The 20,500-nt window shown below is 42.8% G+C and overlaps 1 protein-coding gene across 10 annotated transcripts in view; it reads right to left on the bottom strand.

The window, feature by feature from the left end:
- cacna2d1a (calcium channel, voltage-dependent, alpha 2/delta subunit 1a) overlaps nt 1-20,500 on the bottom strand; it is a 49,036-nt gene that overhangs the window by 4,659 nt on the left and 23,877 nt on the right. For 3 of the 10 annotated variants that reach the window (XM_061761972.1, XM_061761973.1, XM_061761976.1), the window contains 26 exons: nt 18,459-18,617; nt 17,744-17,848; nt 17,583-17,661; nt 17,471-17,520; nt 17,293-17,382; nt 16,063-16,125; nt 15,140-15,223; nt 14,476-14,550; nt 14,270-14,341; nt 14,122-14,193; nt 13,991-14,052; nt 13,765-13,841; nt 9,989-10,049; nt 9,783-9,889; nt 7,344-7,428; nt 7,209-7,271; nt 6,538-6,650; nt 6,329-6,400; nt 5,950-6,017; nt 5,843-5,881; nt 5,706-5,777; nt 4,041-4,193; nt 3,043-3,095; nt 2,248-2,303; nt 2,024-2,150; nt 1,012-1,124 (listed from right to left, as the gene is read on the bottom strand). In XM_061761972.1, coding sequence (XP_061617956.1) covers nt 1,012-1,124; nt 2,024-2,150; nt 2,248-2,303; nt 3,043-3,095; nt 4,041-4,193; nt 5,706-5,777; nt 5,843-5,881; nt 5,950-6,017; nt 6,329-6,400; nt 6,538-6,650; nt 7,209-7,271; nt 7,344-7,428; nt 9,783-9,889; nt 9,989-10,049; nt 13,765-13,841; nt 13,991-14,052; nt 14,122-14,193; nt 14,270-14,341; nt 14,476-14,550; nt 15,140-15,223; nt 16,063-16,125; nt 17,293-17,382; nt 17,471-17,520; nt 17,583-17,661; nt 17,744-17,848; nt 18,459-18,617 — 2,170 coding nt within the window. The other 7 variants (XM_061761974.1, XM_061761975.1, XR_009786432.1 and 4 more) reach the window with 6 other exon arrangements.

Here is a 20,500-nt window from a genome sequence, read left to right as displayed (position 1 = left end):
TCCAAACCTCACCAGAAACGAGTCCGACTTACTGCCGGATATGCGGACCAATCTCTTACTCCGGTCGGACAGGGACCGAACAGCCCGTATCAGGGGGTTCAGCACCCCATACTCGCAAAGCACCCCCCACAGAACTCCCCAAGGGACGCGGTCGAACGCCTTCTCCAAGTCCACAAAACACATGTAGACTGGTTGGGCGAACTCACCGTGCACCCTCGAGGACCCTGCCGAGGGTGTAGAGCTGGTCCACTGTTCCACGGCCAGGACGAAAACCACACTGCTCCTCCTAAATCTGAGATTCGACTTCCCGACGGACCCTCCTCACCAGCACCCCTGAGTAGGCCAAAAAGGCCCGATAGGACTCCTTCAGCTAAACGACATCCCTCACCAGGTTCGAGGAATGCCGCCATGAAAGGCACCGACCACAGCTCCGGTCGGTCGCCTCAGCAATGGAGGCGCGGAACATGTTCCACTCGGACTCGATGTCCTCCGCCTCTCCCAGAACATGAGCAAAGTTCTGTCGGAGGTGTGAGTTGAAACTCCTTCTGACAGGGAATTCTGACAGACGTTCCCAGCAGACCTTCACAATACGTTTGGGCCTGCCACGTCAGACCGGCATCTTCCCCCACCATCGGAGCCAACTCACCACCAGGTGGTGATCAGTTGACAGCTCCGCCCCTCTCTTCACCCGAGTGTCCAAGACATGCGGCCGCAAGTCCGATGACACGACCACAAAGTTGATCATTGAACTGCGACCTAGGGAGTCCTGGTGCCAAGTGCACGTGTGGACACCCTTATGCTTGAACATTGTGTTCGTTATGGACAATCCGTGATGAGCGCAGAAGTCCAATAACAGAACACCGCTCGGGTTCTGATCGGTGGGGGCCGTTCCTCCCAATCACGCCCTTCCAGGTCTCACTGTGATTGCCCACGTGAGCATTGAAGTCCCCCAGCAGAACGACGGAGTCCCCAGCTCATTTCAATAGGTCATAATAGTCGGCGAAAGGATACACTGCTGTTCATCCTGTACGAGCAGCTTGGTGTCGCAGGACGAGCAGGTGAGTTTGGCGTCGGCAATAACGAAAACCAGGTTGGTATTGGGAAGCTTCTCGGCGTGGTACAGTCTGAAAATGACCATCACAAAAGAAGAAACGAGGAAATACTACGGTAGGGGAAACAAACTGTTGTGATTTTATGCAAGCTATAAGCTCTAATTTTAACAAAAAAAACAAAAACAAAATGACTTTTTGCGAAAAGTGCAGTTAGAAAAAAAGTCGTAGGATCACAAAAGTGCATTTAAAAAATAATAATAAATCTGTAATTGTAAGAGAAATAATTTGTTTCATGTTAATGCATTTGTCATTAAAATTTTTATTTTACTTTATGCAAATAAATATTTTGTAATTTAATGGAAATGTCTCATCTTACAATAGATGTGTTATTGTAAAATTGTAACCTATTTGTAATTTCACAAGAAGAAAAACAATTGCAAATAAATAGCATTTTTAAGGTTAAGGTCGGATAAAGTTTTCATTTCACATCTTAACGCTTATGGCCCAAAAACAGGAAGTGACATTTTTTTAACAGGAAGTGACATCGCATGGCTCGTGGAACAAAAATTTGAATTTGAAACGTACAGTGCCGAAACAGTACAGTGACGATAAAAATGTGGATTTTTTTTTTTTTTTTTTTTTTTTTTATGCTTTCCTTCTCAAAGGACCACAAGCTCCCCCCAAAACAATCCCCATGTCAGGAGTGCACAAATGATTTTCTCTGCTTTTTTTATGGCGCTCGTTAAGAGGAAACGTGTGCGGCTAATGTGCAGGAACGCCGCGCCGCATGCGGCACGAGGGGGCCTTAAAACGACGCACGCAAAGGGGCTAGTGTGTGTCTGTGGGAGTGGGGCGGCGACGTGCCAGGACGGTGGTCCGCACACAAGTGACTTGACTTCACCTTCATGGCATGTGATTTTTTACAAGCGTGGCGTTGACGGGGACTTCGTTTAAGGTGGAATGTTCCTTACCTGGAGCGGTTTTTGCAGTCGACTGTTCCTTTGAAGGAGAGGCCGCCAGTCTCGAAGTAGTACTGCGTTTGCTCCGTGATGCACACCTCTGTATGCACGTCGTCGGACACGTCCTCCTCCACGTCGGCTGTGGACAAAGTTTTTTTGAGTTCATGTATTAGCTTTGACCGACGCCGTCGGAGAGGCGTGACGTGAATTGAAGGCGGACTGGGAAAGGGATTCACCTGCATCCAGGAAATTTGGGAATGTGATGCTGACCAGCAACTGTTGCATGATCGACCTGAGAATAAATAAAGTTGGAGTGTTATGAAAAAAACAACAACAAAAATAGCTGCAAGTTTATGCAAATGAAGTTTGAATTTTAGGCAAGTTTGAATAAAAGTCATTTCAGTTAAAAAAACAACAAAAAAACGCAGTAATGTTCTGCAAATAGTGTTTCTACAAGAAACGTAAAGGAAAGATTTTTATGCTAAAAGTCAGAATGTCACAATAATTAAGTCATATTACTAACAGAAATTACGCAAATAAACCAAAGTAGTAATGTTACTGAAAAAAACAAGTCTTATACGTTACGTTGTTTTACTTTAAGTACGCAATTACGTACTTTACGGACTATTTCTTAGCAAAAACTAAATTAAGCAAATAAACTTGTAATTTTCTGAGATTCAAAAGTCATGACACAAAAAAAAACATTTACAGTTATATTTTCATGGGAATAAAATGGCTATTACAAAATGTTTGCAATTGAATGCAATGTGGTACTTTTATTGGAATAAAGTTTGACATTTAGTAATGTGGGGGGAAAAAATAATGCACTTACACATACAGTATGAATTGCAAAGGTCATCGAAAGAAAGCGTGGGTGTGCTTAGTGTAAAACAAGCTGTTAACTCAAGAAGGCCTCGGGCTGTTTTTCTATTAGGATTGAAATATTTGTGTGCCCTTTAATTTATGTATAATTTCCCCACAAATGTATTATTACAAATAAAGAAAGGCATGAGCTGAATGAAATGTCTCACCAGGCTGCAGCAGTGGCCCACCATCCGACATTCAAAATATCAGCGACGGAGGGCTAAGAAGGAGCAAACGCAATGAAAGTTACGACAAACAGATAACAAAAAGCGAAAACAGACGGTTCGAATAAAAAGGCTTGTTGGCCATGTTGTTTTGATTACAGCTAGCATGCGAGGACCTCGTTGTGGCCAATCAGTCACGTAGCTTTCAAGCATGTTGAGTCACACGCGAAGTAAACGTGTTGACTTTGATCACATGGATGATACGTGAACGCTCTTACTCATTTGTGAGCCGTATCGGGAAGTTCCCAGGTGCTTGCTTATTTCGCATGCTGCATTCACCACTTATAATTCTTTGACTTTTCGTGTCAGGCAGTTGAGGGTTTTTTTTTCTCATTTTTTTTTTAAAATAAATGTGAGGCAGGAAGTTAAATGTTGACTCTAAAGCTACTTATAAAACTCAGTGGAGGGTGCTAGCATGTGCCTGTCTCTTTCACGTTTTTTTTCTTAAAATTGTAATTTATGGCAACAAATTCAAACCAAGACCTTAAAGTCGTCAGGTTACAAAAATAAAGTCCTATTTTAACATTAAAAAAAGCTGTCATTTCACGGAACAAGTAAAAATGTTACCAATAAAAAAAGGTAAAAAGGTTGTCATGTTACGAAAAAACGCAGTACTATAATTTACGTTAAAAAAGTCAGTTTCAAGAAAAAGTTTGTCATGTTATGAAAAAAAAATATTTCCGAGGGGAAATTGGGAGAATTCCCAAGTTCAGCGTTTGGGAAAAAAAAACGGCCGGTTGATGAAAAGCAGCGCTTGCCGCTTGGCGCGTCGGCCGAGCATGCGAGACCACCTAATCCTGTTAGCGTTACGACAACTCCCACTCGCCGGACCTCTGCTTCCCTTCTCATCTGCACCGTGTCGATTTATGGCACCCCAGCGTTTTCGGTTTTTGTGTGCGTGTGTGTGTGTGTGTGTGTGTGCTCTGGCTTATGTGACTGACAACGTAGACAGATCGGAGGCCCGCCGCCGCCTTGGTCTCCTTGGTGGGATCGCATAGCGACTGGTAATCGAAGGACTTCTTGGAGGTGAACAGCGACGAGTTGACCAGGTTGACCATCAGGATGGGGTCGATCATGCCGAAGAAGCGACCGATCTGAACGAGGAGAGGAGAGGAGAGGGAAGGGATGCAAACATCACATTTTATATATTTGATTACTGCATTTCCCAGAGTAATTGTGCTGCGCCTTTTCCGGAAGTGACTTTCTTCAGGCTTCCGATTGGCTGGAACGGTGAATTTACGAAAAAAAAAAAAATGCATTTATTTTTTACTGGAAAACGTCATGTTCAAATATTGAACATGAAAATTTTACAAGAAATTATGCAAATAAAGTTGCAATTTTGCGCCTTGTCTGGCAGTGACTTTTTTAATTACAGTGTCACCTGAAAAGCAAACGCATGATGGACTTTGTTGTAATCCCGTTAACGCGACCTCGAAACGTCTTTGCCTAAGTCGGTTTCGGTTCGACCCCGCACGCACGCGACACTTCCAATGAATGAACAGTCGCCGCCCTGTTGGCCCGCAGACTCCCCGAGGACACGCCAGGAAAAAAGAAACGGCAGCGGGTCGCATATAAAGAGGCGGGGAAAAGCCTGCCGAGACGTCCCCGCTGGATAAATGACGGAAGGGCACACACGAGGCCTCAACTTTTAGTGCTGCTGCCAAACTTCAGAGAGCGCCTGATTTATCCAGCGCACGCCCGGCGCTGATTAGCCAGCGCATGAAAAAACATTTAGGCAAACCGCAACGGGGGGCCCGGCGCGCCTTTTTGGCTTTTTAAGAAAAGTCCAGTGGAGCTGAGGGTACGTTTGCATGTCAACAAATTAGTCAGATTGTGCTCGGGTGCTTTGGTTTGTTTATTTGCAGATTTCTTTTTTTTTTTTTAAGCTTCACTAGCATCTTGATGGCACAGACGGCAGGTGGACTTTGTATTCCTCTTTTTTTCCCCTACCAATCACACATGCACAACAAAAGTACTGGGGCACTTGGTCATCCCATGTGAAAATGAACTAACTGGGAGACTTTATAAGCAATTTTGGAACTTTCTTTTGGTGGGTTGAGGTCAGGTGTCTCGAGATCTTCCACACTAAAGTCATCCGAGCATTGGCAAAAGGCCTTCCATAAAACAGTTAGCAATAACAATTGTACAAAATGGCTTCAACTTGGCCCGATTGAGTAATTTAACTACGAAGTGTGTCGCAATACCTTCGTCGATTGATATAATGGAATTGCTGTTTTTCTTCAGAATAGACATAAAATTGCGAACATATAGTTAATATAGTGTCATGTATATATATATATATATATATATATATATATATTTTTTTTTACCAATAAGTACAAGAGTAAAAAATGCAATGTTTCTTTTTTTTTCTTCAGTGTGTAATATTCATTTAGATTAAATGCTAATGTTTTGAGCTTAAAAGTTAAATACAACTGAACTGTAGTTCGGTAGTGATTCTTTTGCATACCACTAGAGGGAGCCTGTATGAGTATGACCACTGATCTAGATGAATCTAGATGAATGTTCCATGACACAATGTTATATTTAAGTTTATGTTTTTACACATAAAAACACATTTTTCGACATGAGGATCAATACCAGACCTGATCGATGTATTCGTCTTGATTGGACATGACTAGAAAGCCGCCATCGTCCAGAATGACGCAGTCCACATACTGAAATCACAGAGATGCTTGAACACGAAACCTATAGTCATAATGATAAACAAATTCAATCTCACCATATTATTGCGTTGGCAGCCACAGATATCATCCGTGCACTGTGACCCCCAAAAACAACAACCTTAGACTCTCATTTTTGGATCTTTGTGGCTGAGATCTAACTCACGTTGGTCCTCAGCGTGGTGTTGATGAAGCTCGCCATCCAGGCGCTGACGTCCAACTTGACGCCGACCACTGGGGAACACACACACACACACAAAACACCCAGACACCCTCTATCATGTCGGACCCTAGTGTCAACTTTACTCCCTGAACAGAGGAGAGAGGTAATGGGGAAAACTTGGCCGGGGATCACAGAGGGAGCGGACAGCTTGATGTGCGGTTTGTGTGGGTGTGTCACAGGAAGTAGACAAAGTGTGTGATGAGTGTCTGTGTCAAGCAGCAGGTGACAAGTCGGCTAAAAAATGTAAGCCTCTAAAGTGTGAGTGCGTTGACATATAATACGACAAATGGCGTTTTTCGTTTCGTTTTTAGTGTGGTCTTACCTGCCGGCTTGAGGAGCTTGTTGTCGATCTTGAGGTTGACGGCTCTGCTCACGAGGACAGAGTTGTCGCTCGCTACCAGGGGGAGGAATTAGAAAAAAAAATAAATAATGCACGTTGTTCACGACCAAATGCACAGGACAATTCATTAGATACACCTGCACAGTGTATTTCTATCCAACGCATACGAAATGGAGTCGCCGTGTACTCACTGTTGTCTGCGAGGTACGGCGTGGGCGTGAAGATGTACAGGTCATTATCCAAACTTCGCTTGTAGAAGCTGGACTCGTACGTCTCAGCCTCCTCCCTCCAGTTCAAGCCAGCGCTGTGGTGTGGTGTGCGTGAATGGATGGACATTGGTAGAAAGAAACCAGTGTAGTAGTTAAAAGTTTAGTTGGTGTGTTCATCAGGGTTCCAAATCAATCCCAAAATATATTTTTTTGACACCTCTCTCTTTGGGGGTACACCACAGGGATCTGTTTTAGAACCATTGTGGCTTTCATTGAGCACAATCCCTTATGCAATTACAGGACAAAAATAAGCATTTATCCAGACCGGATTCTCGATTTGTTTTGGATTCACAGGGGATGCGCATTGGAAGAAACAAGTCAAGGTCAAAAACTTCATGCAAGTGGAAAATGGACAGAAACAGCAGGGATCTACATCCTATCTGATCGCAGAAAAGTCAGGAGATAAGTGATGTAAGAGCCATCATACTGGGGATTCAATGACTCCAAGACTCAGATGACGGGCAATTGATGGCTTAATGTTGGAAAATGTTATTATCCACCACCTACAATACGTCTAGTGACGTCATCTAATATGTAGTATGACCAGGTCAATATTGATCCAAGTATTCAACTTGAAATTAAGCTTCTCCAACCTTTTTGGGTAGACTCGGGTAATCCCTCCGTCGGTGGCAACAAATCTGGCGGTGACTCCGGGCCTACAAAACACAAAGTTACACAAATTCTGCAGTGATGAAATGACAGTATATATATTTTGTTTCTGTACTCACTGCAACGTATTCCCCTTCCAGATCTTGATGAGATCTGATGTGATGCCAGCGTCCAGGAGCAATCGGTTCACCAGCTCCACGTTACCTAAAGAGCAAAAACAGCATCAGCCACATCTGCCAGAGCCATTTGCGCCTGTCTGCTGACAGATCAAAAATTTGTCAAATGTAATGTATTTGATTGTACATCTTTGTGGGGACGGTGGAGGGAAATGTTGTAGTTTTGGTTTTGGGAACCTAATGGCCCGGAACGTAACAGCTATCTGCAGGAATGTGTTAAATAAATGCATGCAGAGTATCGATAGCCAACATGGAATGAAATATGATGTGTGGGAAAAAAACGATGGAAAAGCAATAAAATAAAACCAGAAAGAAAAATAAACGGGACTATAAACGACACGAGACGGGACAGGGAAAAAGCTGGGAATCAGCTTTGTATTTACACTGACTTTCATTGAAAGCACCTCTGATTAGTGAATGACTTAATCGATGAAACAAGCCAGAAATAGTGATAGGGTTTACATTTTCTCGACGTAAAAATCTGCGGCTTGTTAAATGTCAACAAATATTGGAGCCATGGAGTAAGAATTTAGCAAAATGTCTCGTGAAAGACGATAGCGGCAAAACACATCGTCGCGAGGAGGCTGCCAAGCTGCAGGCGGCCGCTCGGTGTAACAAATGATTTGCCGAGACCTCCGACAAGACCGCATGACAAACATAAGAGGCGGTAAAGGCTCTGGTTTTTGTTGTTGTTTTCGAAGTCGCTTTGAAACCTCCGCTCCAGCCCATTAACGTGGCGGCTCGCTGATACACCCCCGCCACCTCATGCGAGCCTTATAACACAGCACACACATCAGAGAACAGCTGCTCGAACACTTTATTCCGAGGCCCTCCACCACCCCTTCGCCAGCGGTGGTTTTCATTACGGGGCCTTTATTGAAGGCAGCCCAGGAATTCTTAATGTACTCTATTTTCGCCACTGCGGTGGCTTAACCAGGCAAAGCGGGCCCGCCGGTGGGCCCCCCACGCTCCCCGCGTACCCCCCTGTTAAACTCGCAGCTAATAACGGTGAAAGTAATCACTTAATGGAGTGAGACGTTTTATTGGAGGCGTGTTTGGAGGGCCCGAGCCGCGACAATGCTGACAAACAAGGCGATGCGGACGCGAGCGGTCATTAATGCGTTGGTCAGATGTCCCGCTGGCCCCTGATTTGTGTTTTACGGCCCCGGCTCGTGCTCTCGGCCTGACGCGTCCTGCTCTTTGTCACAAAACACACGATAATTGGATGGGGTCGAGCGGCCATATAGGTGGAGTGTGTGTGCTTCACACATGTGCGCTCAGGCATGTGATGGTCAGACCTTTAGAGTTAGCATCAAATGGGCAACGTGAGGAAAGTTGGGGCGCGTGGGGGGGGGTCCACTTTACAAAAGCTTTGCCTGGTCATGCACAGCCAACTGTACAGCCAGACCACGAGAATATGAGGGGGTGGGGATGAAGGCTCAGGGGATGGGTCCTCCTCGACATGCTTGAGCCAGATGTCTCACCTGGACATATTTAGAAGTAAAACGACACTACATGTTTGGCTACATTTGGGATTCATCAATAGAGTGGACAAGACTCACGGTGCTATAAAGTGGATGCAAATTGGAGTAAATCAAATCGAAGTAGATCTTATTACATCGCATCGTAGTTTGAGCAAATTGTACCACATGGCATTAAAATTGTAGTAAATGACATCACATTGTAATTGGAGTAAATGGTATTGTAATTTGGAGTCAACCTGATTGTATCATAATTAGAGTAACTGGATCCATAATTGGAGTAAATCATGTTGTATTGTCCCGTAATTGGAGTAAATGGTTTCATAATTCGATCAAATCATCCTTTTTGTATCGTATTGTGCTTAGATTGGATGTGTCGCAAGTCATTTGGAACAAATGTCGTAACCTGATTGGAGTAAATAGCATTGTATCGCAACTGGAGTGACTCACACAATATGGCATCACGTCGCAATTGGAGCAAATCGTATCACATTATATTGTAATTGGAGTCAATTGTATACCTATTAGAGAAAAACATATGGCATCGTAATTGGAGAAAAATGTCTCACAATTGGAGTGAAATGCATCATATCGCATCGCCACGGCTGGATCAGGACTATCACACGGTTGGTAGTGTATCAATACAAACCGCAAATGCTCTTTTGGACCAAACGGCTGAAAATTCCGACTCACACAAAGTCCAAAAATGTCACTCTCAGAAGAACGTATTCTTACAAGCGGGTTAAATGGGACCAATACGTTTGGCCCTACGGTGTACTTTTGCAACAGTCGGTGGGAATAGAGCAGAATCAGCACATTTTGCGCTTATTTTTCTCTGGCCACCGGGGACACGGCGTTATTGATGGCGCACGTCAGCGCTCGGCCAAGTGTCCGCACTCACACATCGGGTTGTTTGGCGTCTTGGTGTCGATGTAGTTGTTGAACTCCATGAGGAACTCCGTGTTGCTTTTGTCCTTGTCGGGCGGCTTCAGGTCCTTGCAGTACACCCTGCGGAAAACCGGCGAGGGTAATTAACGAGACAGAAACCCGAGACGGTGGAGAAATAAATGTCATGTCAATTAAGAAATGAAACGTGCTCCGTCTTACCTTGGCGCAATGAGCGTGTAGCCGTATTCGTCAAACTTGTCTGCCAGCAGGCTCTCAGAAACTGGTGAAAGGTGTGAAATATTACAAAGGAGGCAGAATTTTGGAACACGTCTTTTTGCCAACTCGGCGGAAATATGTTGAGATACCGTATGTCAATTAAAATGCAATTCATGTGGTAAAACATTCGGCAGACTCGTTGAAATGTAGAATGTGAGAATTGAAGATGGAATTGTGTGAATCGCTCAAGAAATGTGGAAGGATTCGGTGACGATGTGAAATCATTTCTAAATTTGGGAATTTTACTGTAAAGGGTAGGGAATTTGGGAAATGTATTTATTGAATGAGCCGAACAGTTTGAAGCTGGAATGGTTTGAATCAGTCAAGAAATGTGGGAGGAGGAGGTACAAATACAAAATATATTTGAATTTTGGGAATAAATAGTTCCTTACATTTCCTGCATTGTTTTCCTGGAATGTGGAATTTTGTGAACGTGGGAATTTTTGGAATGTGGAAAATAGTTGCACGGATGTTCCGAGTAAGCTGAACAGTTTGAATTTGGAATGGCAAAGCTGGAAGAAATGCATTTATTTATGTATTTATTTTGGGGTGTGGGGGGGGGGGTGGGGTGGGGGGAGAATTGTGGGAAAAGTGGACATTTCGGAATGTGGAAAGTAATAACCGGGATGTCCCGGTTTTTCACGTTTGAGTGAGTTGAGAAATGTGGAAGGACAAGCATGGCTCTTCAAGCATTCACGCAATAATGAGTAGAGAGAAATTTACGGCTTCAAACTGGCCTCAACAAAACTAATAAAGACAATTAAAGGAAAAGACTGTACTTGCCATCTTTCCCTGCAGTGGAGGGAGAATCGAGAGGGAAGAGAAAAGGAAATGGGTGAAACCACAACACGATCAAAGGTAACAATATTTTATTCATAGAGCCAGTCCTGAATAGAAATATTGCAAAGATGAAAAAAAAAAAATAATAAGAACGCGGGTCTGGAGTTCTTTAGGCATTTAGCGGCAAGCGGGCATATTCGCATTGTAATAGAAAAGACGGCATCGACCGCACGTCGAGTTCTCATGACGATAACGGCCAATCTTTTGTCCTCGCTGGTCATCGGCGAGTAATTGCAGCCATGTGCTTTTCTCCTTTCATAGCCGGCCACACTCATTCATGCGTTGTCGTGATGGACTGACGACGAGTGACGACTGAATGCATTTGTCTGAAGGCGTGGGTCTTCACGCCCACCGCAGACATCAATTCAATTATGTTGCAGGCTCCGCCACTTATTTGCCCTTGAGCATTCATTTTTAGCATTCTTTCACTACACACAACACAAAAACAGAACAAAAAAAGTATTTGGGCATGGCTTTTCATCAATTCGTGGTTGAGCTAGGCCCCTAAATTGCCCTTGAACCTGAATTTGTTCACATTTTGGACCCTTTGTGGCCTGCCTATGTTCCAGCCTTAATTCCATGTATACAGCACCAGTGACGTGCAGTGAGGTCTATGGCTGGTGAGACACTGACAATGTCAGATTTACAAATCCATGGGCCAAACAGAGTTGTGTATTTGCCGTTAAATTAGCAGCTTGACATTAGATACAGGTAAACTGGTATTTTCTGAACTAATATTTGAACATGCACTGTCAGAAGATGGACTAGTCCATTGCATGAAAAACGAGGGAGGAGCACTCGCAGTGATGATGACGAAGTATTTTTTGTTTTAAGTGTATGAATTAAGACTAAAACAATAATAATTGCTTTAAATCAAAGAAAATGTTATTTGTTGGTTTTTGTGAAATCTTTGTGGCCCTTGGAAATCAAATGTGTTTGTCTGATGACAAGTCCGCCTTTATGAGGCAGGAAACTGTCTGCCTCACCTTGAGCTTTTATCTGCGGTTGTATGCGATCAGCAAAATTAAATATGTAACAAATATTAAACACATTAGCCTGACAATGGAGATTTTCCATTGTCCATATTAATGTTGTTGGTGTTGGAAAACAAAATACAATGGAGAATGAATTACTACTGTAATTTTCCCATTTCGTTGCTGGTGCCTTGAGCTATCTCTGCTTTTCGTGAGGGATTGCGCAATCTGAGGTGAGGCAGGCTGCTCGCTGCTGCACTTGGCATCTCGCCGATGTATTTGAACATGAAAAACTCAATTCAGCAATAATGACTAAGAATAAGCAATTAATAGTTGTGTTAGCCACCTAACTTGTTTTTTTGTTTGGTTTTTAGTATTTGGGACACTATCTGTCAATTGAGGGTCCATGAACTAGAATGTCTCCCTTAAACCAAAAATCTTGGAACATTTGTATGTATGTATTTTTATGTCCCTAAAGTGTCCATAAGAGACAGTTCACATTTAATTACATGTGAAAATGTTTAGAAACTAATAACTCCAGTGTTTCTCCTTCACGGCTTCACCTTGAAGTAAGGCAAAAATCTTGCGCTCTAGTCCTGCTGCTTGCGCCAAAACCACATCTGAGGGCTCGTGGAACAGGTGGGGTAGAGTGAGGTGGGGGGATTTAAACACACGCATACACTCAGCGCTCTGTGTGGGCAGCGCTCGCATGCGAAGCCAAGCGGACGGCGGCCTCGCTACAAACTGTCATTATTCATCACCGGAAAAAGTTGTTAAATTAAAAAAAACAGGATGGAGGTCAGGGGGAGAATACTTGCCCAAAAATGCTGCAGGCATCCCGGCACGCCACAGGGTCAGGAGATGAGAAGAAGGTCAGGAAGAGGGAGGAAAGGAGAGTGGGGTAACAATAGGGTTAAACAATATTTTATTCAAAGTGAATAAGAATATTGGAGATACAAGTGGGAAAAATAACACTAAAAAGCAAGTAAGAATTATTATTTTTTTTTTACACTAATGTACTCCAGAGGACTAATTATTGAACTGTTTGTTCCTTTCCGGCTCCAAAAGGTACATGTGCTGTGTGTTCCCAAAAGGTTACAAAATGAATCACAACGAAAAGGGCGGAGCTTGAATTCAAGAGCCATAACATCAAGAAGCAAATGTTAGCAGTAAGTAGCTACTAAAAGCCAAAGCAGGACTCACCATTCCAAACCGTACCGTGGCGCATGTTCTGAACTGCACCGTTTGGTGGAAACGTAGAATTTACAGCACCCTTTTTTTTCCCCCCCCGTTGCGCAAATAAATTTCCTACGCCGATGTCGAAGGCGCCAATAAGAAGATTTAGACGGAACAAATAGGTGATGAAAGGGGAGGACATGGAAAGCTGCTGCGCTGAGAGCGATTACCAGTGTCGAGGTCTGCTTTAAGAACCCGTGCCAGTTGATTTTGGCAACAACCTGACGGGAATTCTAGGAAAATCCAATGCGATAAAAAGCAAGCTTCTCTTCCAAAATGAAAAAAAAAGTAAGGTGTAGAATTACAGCGGCCGAGCCCTTCTGTTTTGGCGACTCGCTGCGCTAAGTAGGTGCAAGCAAACACTACAAGTGTCTTTTGTGTAACACTAAACGACGAGTGAGTGATTCTGTGCGTGTGAAAGGAGACACACTCGTCTGCAACTTTGAAGCCACACCGTGACCAAGCCTGCTCTGCCAACAGCCAAACAAGAGGCGACCTGTATACAGTGTGTGTGCAAGTGATGGATAGCGACCATCGGATGAGGCGCTGAAGCGACTCCGCCGCCTTACATGGCGAACGGTAACGTCAACGCTTTTTCCGTCGTTAAGACGCTGTACAGGCCTAAAGTGTGGAAACGAGTGGAAAAAGAGCAGGAAATGGGAGACTTACATTTTGCTTGGGTGATGGTGTCGCCGATGGTGGCTCGGATGTAATACGAACTGTAGTCGGGCAAGACCAGTGCCAGACTGGCACAAACAACAAAACCTCATGTTAAAAAAAAACACAAAAAACCCCGCTTGGTTTAACTTAATTTTCCCTCAATTGGAAATGAGGCTCATTTCTTGCATTTTCTGTCTGAAATAAAGAGTGGACGTGTGTTCTGCGGCGTTGTTACCTGTAGTCTGTGCCCTTGACTGGCGCAAAAGTGTAGGTCCTGCGGCCCAGGTCAATGTAACGCTATGAGGGCAACACAAGTCAGAAGATTTGGTATAGTATCGTTATGAAACGTATTCTCAACAAAGTTACCTCATCTTGCGATTTGACCAGAGCAGATATGGGGTAAGTCCCCGTGAGGCCATCAATCATCTTCCGCCTTATCTGGAAATGTAAATATTCCGCGGAAAATGTGCATTTAAAACCTCCAAGTGTGACTGACGCACGTGTGATGCGATACCTCTACTTTAATGTCATTCTCCAGCTCGGCGTCCAAAAAGTCCAACGTCACAGGCTCGTGGAACTCAGCTGTCTGCGCAGAAAAGTCCCAGAGTTTCCGCAATTGTTTGTTTGAACTAATCAGCGTCCAATCGGCCAATTTTGCGGCACACCACCAGAAACATCAGCCGAATGGCACTGTTGTTATAACCGCAGAACAGGAAGTACCGGCGGCTGGAGGTTGGGGTGGAGCAGCACATATCCATTGGGGTCGATGGCAAAGTAGTAGCCGTTTGGTCCGAACTGGAGCAGAAAGAAAACACGGGCTAATTTACTTTATTGACGATTACAGGACACTTCATTAGGTACACCCCAGATCCAATCGTGGGGGACCAGCACAGCGTATCACGCGTGATCTCAGAGGAATGGCGTCAACTCCAAATATAACGAGCCCTGCCATGAATAGCGGAAATCCACATGTAATTCACACCCCCAAAATGGTTTACAATTGCCTATAAATGCCACAAAATGGCAGAAAAGCACTACTTTTGTCTCAATGAAACTCCTCAACTCACTTTAACGTAGTTGCTTGGCACCAAGGTGCCATAAGATGGTAGCAAAGCACTACTTTTGTGGAAATGAAGCTCCTCAACTAATTTCAACATAATTCCTTGGATGCCACAAGATGGTGGCAAAGCACTCATTTTGTCTAAATGAAGCCCTTCAAGTTCCTTGGCACCAAGATGACAAGTGGCGAGAATGCCATAGAATACTTCTATTACTCTGGCCTGAGATGAAAGAACACCAAAAAAAAAATAAAATTTAAAAAAAAAATCTGAATATATGGGGGTTCACTATCATAAGTGTTCATTTTGTATTTTGACCTTCTTACAGTGAAGCGCGGAGTGAGCCTCTTGATGTCCTCCAGGGAGACGTCGATGGCCATGACGCCCAAGATGAGCTGGTTCTGAGATTTCTATCAAAAATAAATACATCAACAAGTCAGTCGTGCAACGCACTGCGAGATTAGCCCCTAATTACGAAGCTCCTCCGAGTCCTCCTTTCGAGGAAATGAGCTGCAATCGAAATCTGGAAAGTTTCATTCCCGAAAGCCTAACATGCCGCCATGAGTCAGCGCCGAGGTATTTCCAGCCAAGCGGCGGCGGAAAGGAACCCGGCGCGTAAACTCATCTTGACCCACTTTAGTCGCGCCGTCATTTGTCTCTCGCTGAGCCGGGGGTTTGATCCCCTCGTCCTGTGCCGCTGGCCTTGATAGCGGGAGAACGCGCGGGGGAGACGCGAGGAAACGTCAAGGACGAGTTAAAACGTCCCCTCGGAGTCCAAGTATCGCATGTACTGGATGTAATGAAAATTACACTCATCCACTACAAGATGCTTGACAGATGCTGAACGCTTGATTCCCAGCATTTAGACAAAAATAGATTGTTTTTTTTTTTTTGGACACACACACACACACACACACACACCATGGCATCAAGTTTAACTCAATGTCATGTTTCAGCATTCATTTAAAAAAAAAAAAAAAAAAACGATTTTCTGTTCAGAACAACACAAGTGTGAGTGCTCGTTTCCCAGCATTTGTAGAACAACTTTCTCCAAAATTCTGATGAGGTAAGAATTTGCGTGAATGCTCGCCTTGCAGCGTTTGAAGAAGACAAAACAATTAGATCTGCGTCGAATCTGCACCCGTCTACTAGTTTAAAAAAAAAATAAAATAAAAAATCGAAATCTGACTTCATAGCATTAGCGTGAATGCGTGTCTCGTTGCATTGACAGAATACGAAAACCTCGCACCTTGGATCCCGTGTTGGTCTTGTTGAAGACGGGTAGGGTTCCAGTGATGACGAGTCCCAGCTCCTGTTGAACACGGACAAGTTACACAACACAAATACTCGAAGAAACACAAGCAGTTCTCAGCATGTTGAGTGTTACAAAAGGAGCTGCTTGTCCCAGTAATGAAGCCCAGAGACGTTTTGTGTCAGAGTCTTATCAGTCCAAACAAATGAGGCCTCGATCTTGCCTCGCCGCGTTCTTATCGGCGATGTCGCTTTTAAACGAGCAACACGCCGCCGGACGCAATGCGGCGAAATAAAAAAGCTCATCCATCAGTTTGGTTGTTGGAGGGTTGAGAGCGAGTTGAGCCAGATAACAAACAGCAAATATTTGGACTTTTAAAAAATGGACATTTTGTTTTTCTCTCCGAAACGTCACTGCCCTGTGTCATCCGTCTTCTGTCTGTGACATGTCGGCAAGAACTCTTTGTCGACTTTCGTGCATTCAGGGCCAATTTGGGAACACCAATGTGACTAAAAGTGGTAGCGAGTTGCGCAAACGGCATGTTTTCTTTTTTCTATTCTTCAATCATCCTTTTGCAAATGTGACCGGGCGCTGTTCAAATACAATATACAATCTAAATGACTGAATACATACGAAAATGAAAAATAAAAGACACAAACATATCATTGAATATCATCAAATGCAGCTTAATAAAAGCAGTAAAAAATGAATCAAAGGAAATATATTTAAAAAAAAACAAAAAATAAAAGTGAAAGTAAATAAAAAAATACAATGGCGGATAATCAAGTGTGATCAAATAAAACGGAATAAAAAGAAATAACATGGAATGCAACCAAATTAAATTAAATTAAACAAAAAAATAAAATAATTACAAGTCGAGAAAATGACATCCAATGACTTTAAAATAAATTAAAGGCATAATAATCAATGTGAATAAGTATAGGTAAACAAAATTAAGTATAATAAAAAAAAGAAAAAAACATTAAATGTAACCAATCTCAAATTAAATAGAATTCAAATATATACAAGTAAATCGAATGAGATAAAATGATGAATTAAGTTGGCTAAAAATACATTGCATTTCATTGTGAATATGACTTGAAATTATTATTATTTATCATCCACTTATGTGGACAACAGCATGAATGTGAACGCTTTTCTCGGAAGTCAGTACTACTTCCAGTATTATCTGATCCACATTAGTTTACGAGAGTAGATGTTACGCACCAGTGCGTCCTGGTACACGTTGGTCCACTGGACCTGTTTGGCCTTGCGGTCCTCTTTGACCATGGGCCTGCCCAAAACATCCAGGTACTCCTGCAAATCAGCAACAACAAACAAGACACAAACATGACATTGAGTGTACCCGAGTGGCCACATTCCAAAAGCGTGTGTGTGTCTTGACCTGAGTGTTTAGCCGGATTGCACCAATGGACGGGATCTCATAGTAGTAACCTGAGAGCACATTTGTGTCATTAGGAAGAATTGGGGTCAAAATTACCCAAGTGCAGCGATACCTTTATTAGTGCATGCCATCCACTGTATGGGCCCTTTGTCGTAGTTGTGTTGACCCACTGAGAATGTGAATATGCGCACCTGCGTCGACAGGAAAGTGTAATAATCGGATTTTAATGGAGTTCAAATGAAATGAAAAAGTTGCATTTGTGTGGTCACTCACGGCTTGTTTGGGGTTGTACGTCTTGAAAATCTCCTCGGCGCGCTCCTCGCCTCCATCGGTGAAGAGCATGATGATCTTGTTGCAGTTGGCCCTGGACACGTTCATCTGCAAGAGGAAGAAAATTAATCGGGAGGTGGAGGAGAGCGTTGTGGGTGCAGGTGTTGGCCACAAGAGGGAGACAGAGACTCACGGATGCAACACGATAAATTGGCGGGGATATTTTTGGAGGATAATCTCATGATAATTTGGTGACAGTTCAACCATTAAAAAAATAAACTAAAAATAAAGAAAATATATATATAGGGGAACATAAATAAAAATATAAACCAATATTTAAAAAAGATTCGAATAAAAAGAAATTAAAAGAACTGTACTAAATAAAATATCCTTAGTTAAAATAAAATAGAGTAAAATGATCACATTTAAATAATAGTTAATAAATTAAAATCTAATTAATTGCACTGACTCAGATAAGTTATTCAAGCAAGGATAAAAATAAATACATGTATGAAATTAAAAAATGTCTTAAATCAAAAATCTAATTAAAATTAAAATGCACTCAAACATACAAAGCTGTAACATTAAATATAATATCAAGCAGAGCTAATCAAGATTCCTACTTATTTCCCATTTCATACAAAATATGCAAAAATCCCATCATCTTGTAATTTGTTGTGTTTCTGCAGAATCTTCAATGCGAACCCTCTCCATATACCTGTGCAAGCTGGCTGAAGGCCAGCTCGAAGCCGCGCCCATAGTTGGTGGTTCCCTTGGCGCTGATGCCCTGCACGGCGTCCTTGAGGATGCGCTTGTTGCGCACGTTGGCCTGCACCAGGTTCTTGAAGCAGGCGGCGTACGTGGCCTTGTCGTTGAACTGCAGTTTGGGACGGGAGAGAGAGGGAGACGGCACGCGGGATGACGGGACGTGGAGGAGAGGCACGGGCACATATTTGTCACGGAAATATGTGGCGGGGCTTCATCATGCACAATAGAGACTGCTTCTGGGTCAGCTCATGGAACATTAACTGGGTCATATCTCCAGTATGAGCACAGTTATGATTTATCAGCGCTGTGTTTGTCATAAAATGTGGCGGTGAGGTAAAGGTTTACAGACCGAAGGAGGCTGGAGGAGCAGAAGGAAGGACGGCGAGGGGAACGGGAAGGAAAATCAAGAGCAAAAACAACACAAATATTGATTATGGAAAGCTCAAAAGATTCAACAGTGGTCAAGGTAGATGCGCAGCTAGTCAAGTCACGCACACACAAGTTATGAATTATGGTGAAATTATGTTACAACTGCTCTGCATCAGATTGAGAGGTGTTCCTAATGTGTTGGCAGTCTTATCTAGTTAGGCTCGAGAAATTACAAGACAGTATGACACGACAACCACAATAATAAATGATGTACTATTAATTATGAAATACTAAATTTGGTTAAATAGATCCTTGACGTTGTCAATCAAAACTGTGGAGCCAATGTTGTGGCCGCCAAACTAATTGAATTCATTTGTGAATGTACATATTTTTGATTATTTTTTATACATTTTATTTTGGAGGGCATTTTAAAATATACTTTATTTAATTGCAATTTATTTTGTTTTATTCATTTTCTTAATTTTATTTATTTTATTATTACTGCTATCAATTTCTACATTTATGATGTTTATATTAGATGAATCATCCCTGTACAGGCTGCTGAATTTTTCAATTCCTTTATTTTTGAGCGTCATCTGAAATATATTTTTGTTATTTGTAATTTATTGTTTTTATTCTTAAAGGTACTTGGAATGTTTAATGTTATTATCACTGATCTTTCAGTGTACTCATAATAATGATGCCATTTAATAAACAATAGATCGATATTTAAAAAAACTTTTTTTTTAGTGAATGAATAAACATAATACACACACAAACGCACGCACGCACACTCACACCAAAAGCCTATTCTATTACGACAGCTTGCGGCAGGTTGGAGAGAGAGGAAAAAAAGCATCAATATTGTGATTGCAGTGCTGACTAAATGCATTACTTTGAAAAGCTCTTAGCTGATTTGAAGGCACAACACACACACACACACACACACACACACAGACAAAACAAAAAGCATGGCTCCATCAAGGCAAAGCCAAGGAAATTATGATCAATGGCTGCTTTGATGCGCAAACGGAAATAAACGTCACCGGCGTTCACGAGGGGATTTGGGGATTTATTTCCACCCGCAAGCCCGTTCCAAGGATGCGCCGTATTTTAAAAATCACTTCAAACGTGCGTGCCACTTCAAATGACGAATATTCCCAGTGTCAGTGAACGCATCTGTGGCTGACGCCGCGTGTTTCTTACATTGGACGCACGCTATGCGGGGTCATTGGCTTGTCATCTGTTGGGCCGATGAGATGCCATGACATAACGTGCTTCACATACTCTCAGTTGATGTGAACACGCACACACGAAAATCAAACGGCAATTGAAAGCCATTCAACGAGAACGCTCAATGAGATCAGAAATTAAACGATAGATGCAACGATTCATCGAGTAACTTCAATTATTTGATTACAGTGCATTTTTCCACACCTCGCAATAGACAACTCGACTTTCATTCGCTGACACCCGTGTCACTCACCACGCCAGGCCCCGCCTTTTAAAGACACAAATAATACAGTGTAGAACGTGATCTAATTGATGGGATAATCGGTAGAATAACCGATTCTAAAAATATTTGATTTCTGCAGCCCTACTCAGCTTTGATCGTTTTACAGG

This window comes from Phyllopteryx taeniolatus, chromosome 22 (assembly GCF_024500385.1).
Source record: "Phyllopteryx taeniolatus isolate TA_2022b chromosome 22, UOR_Ptae_1.2, whole genome shotgun sequence".
In the NCBI taxonomy this organism is placed as follows: Eukaryota; Metazoa; Chordata; class Actinopteri; order Syngnathiformes; family Syngnathidae; genus Phyllopteryx; species Phyllopteryx taeniolatus.
The sequence above is the reverse complement of the archived record's forward strand: the minus strand, read 5'-3'. Positions and strand labels throughout refer to the sequence as shown.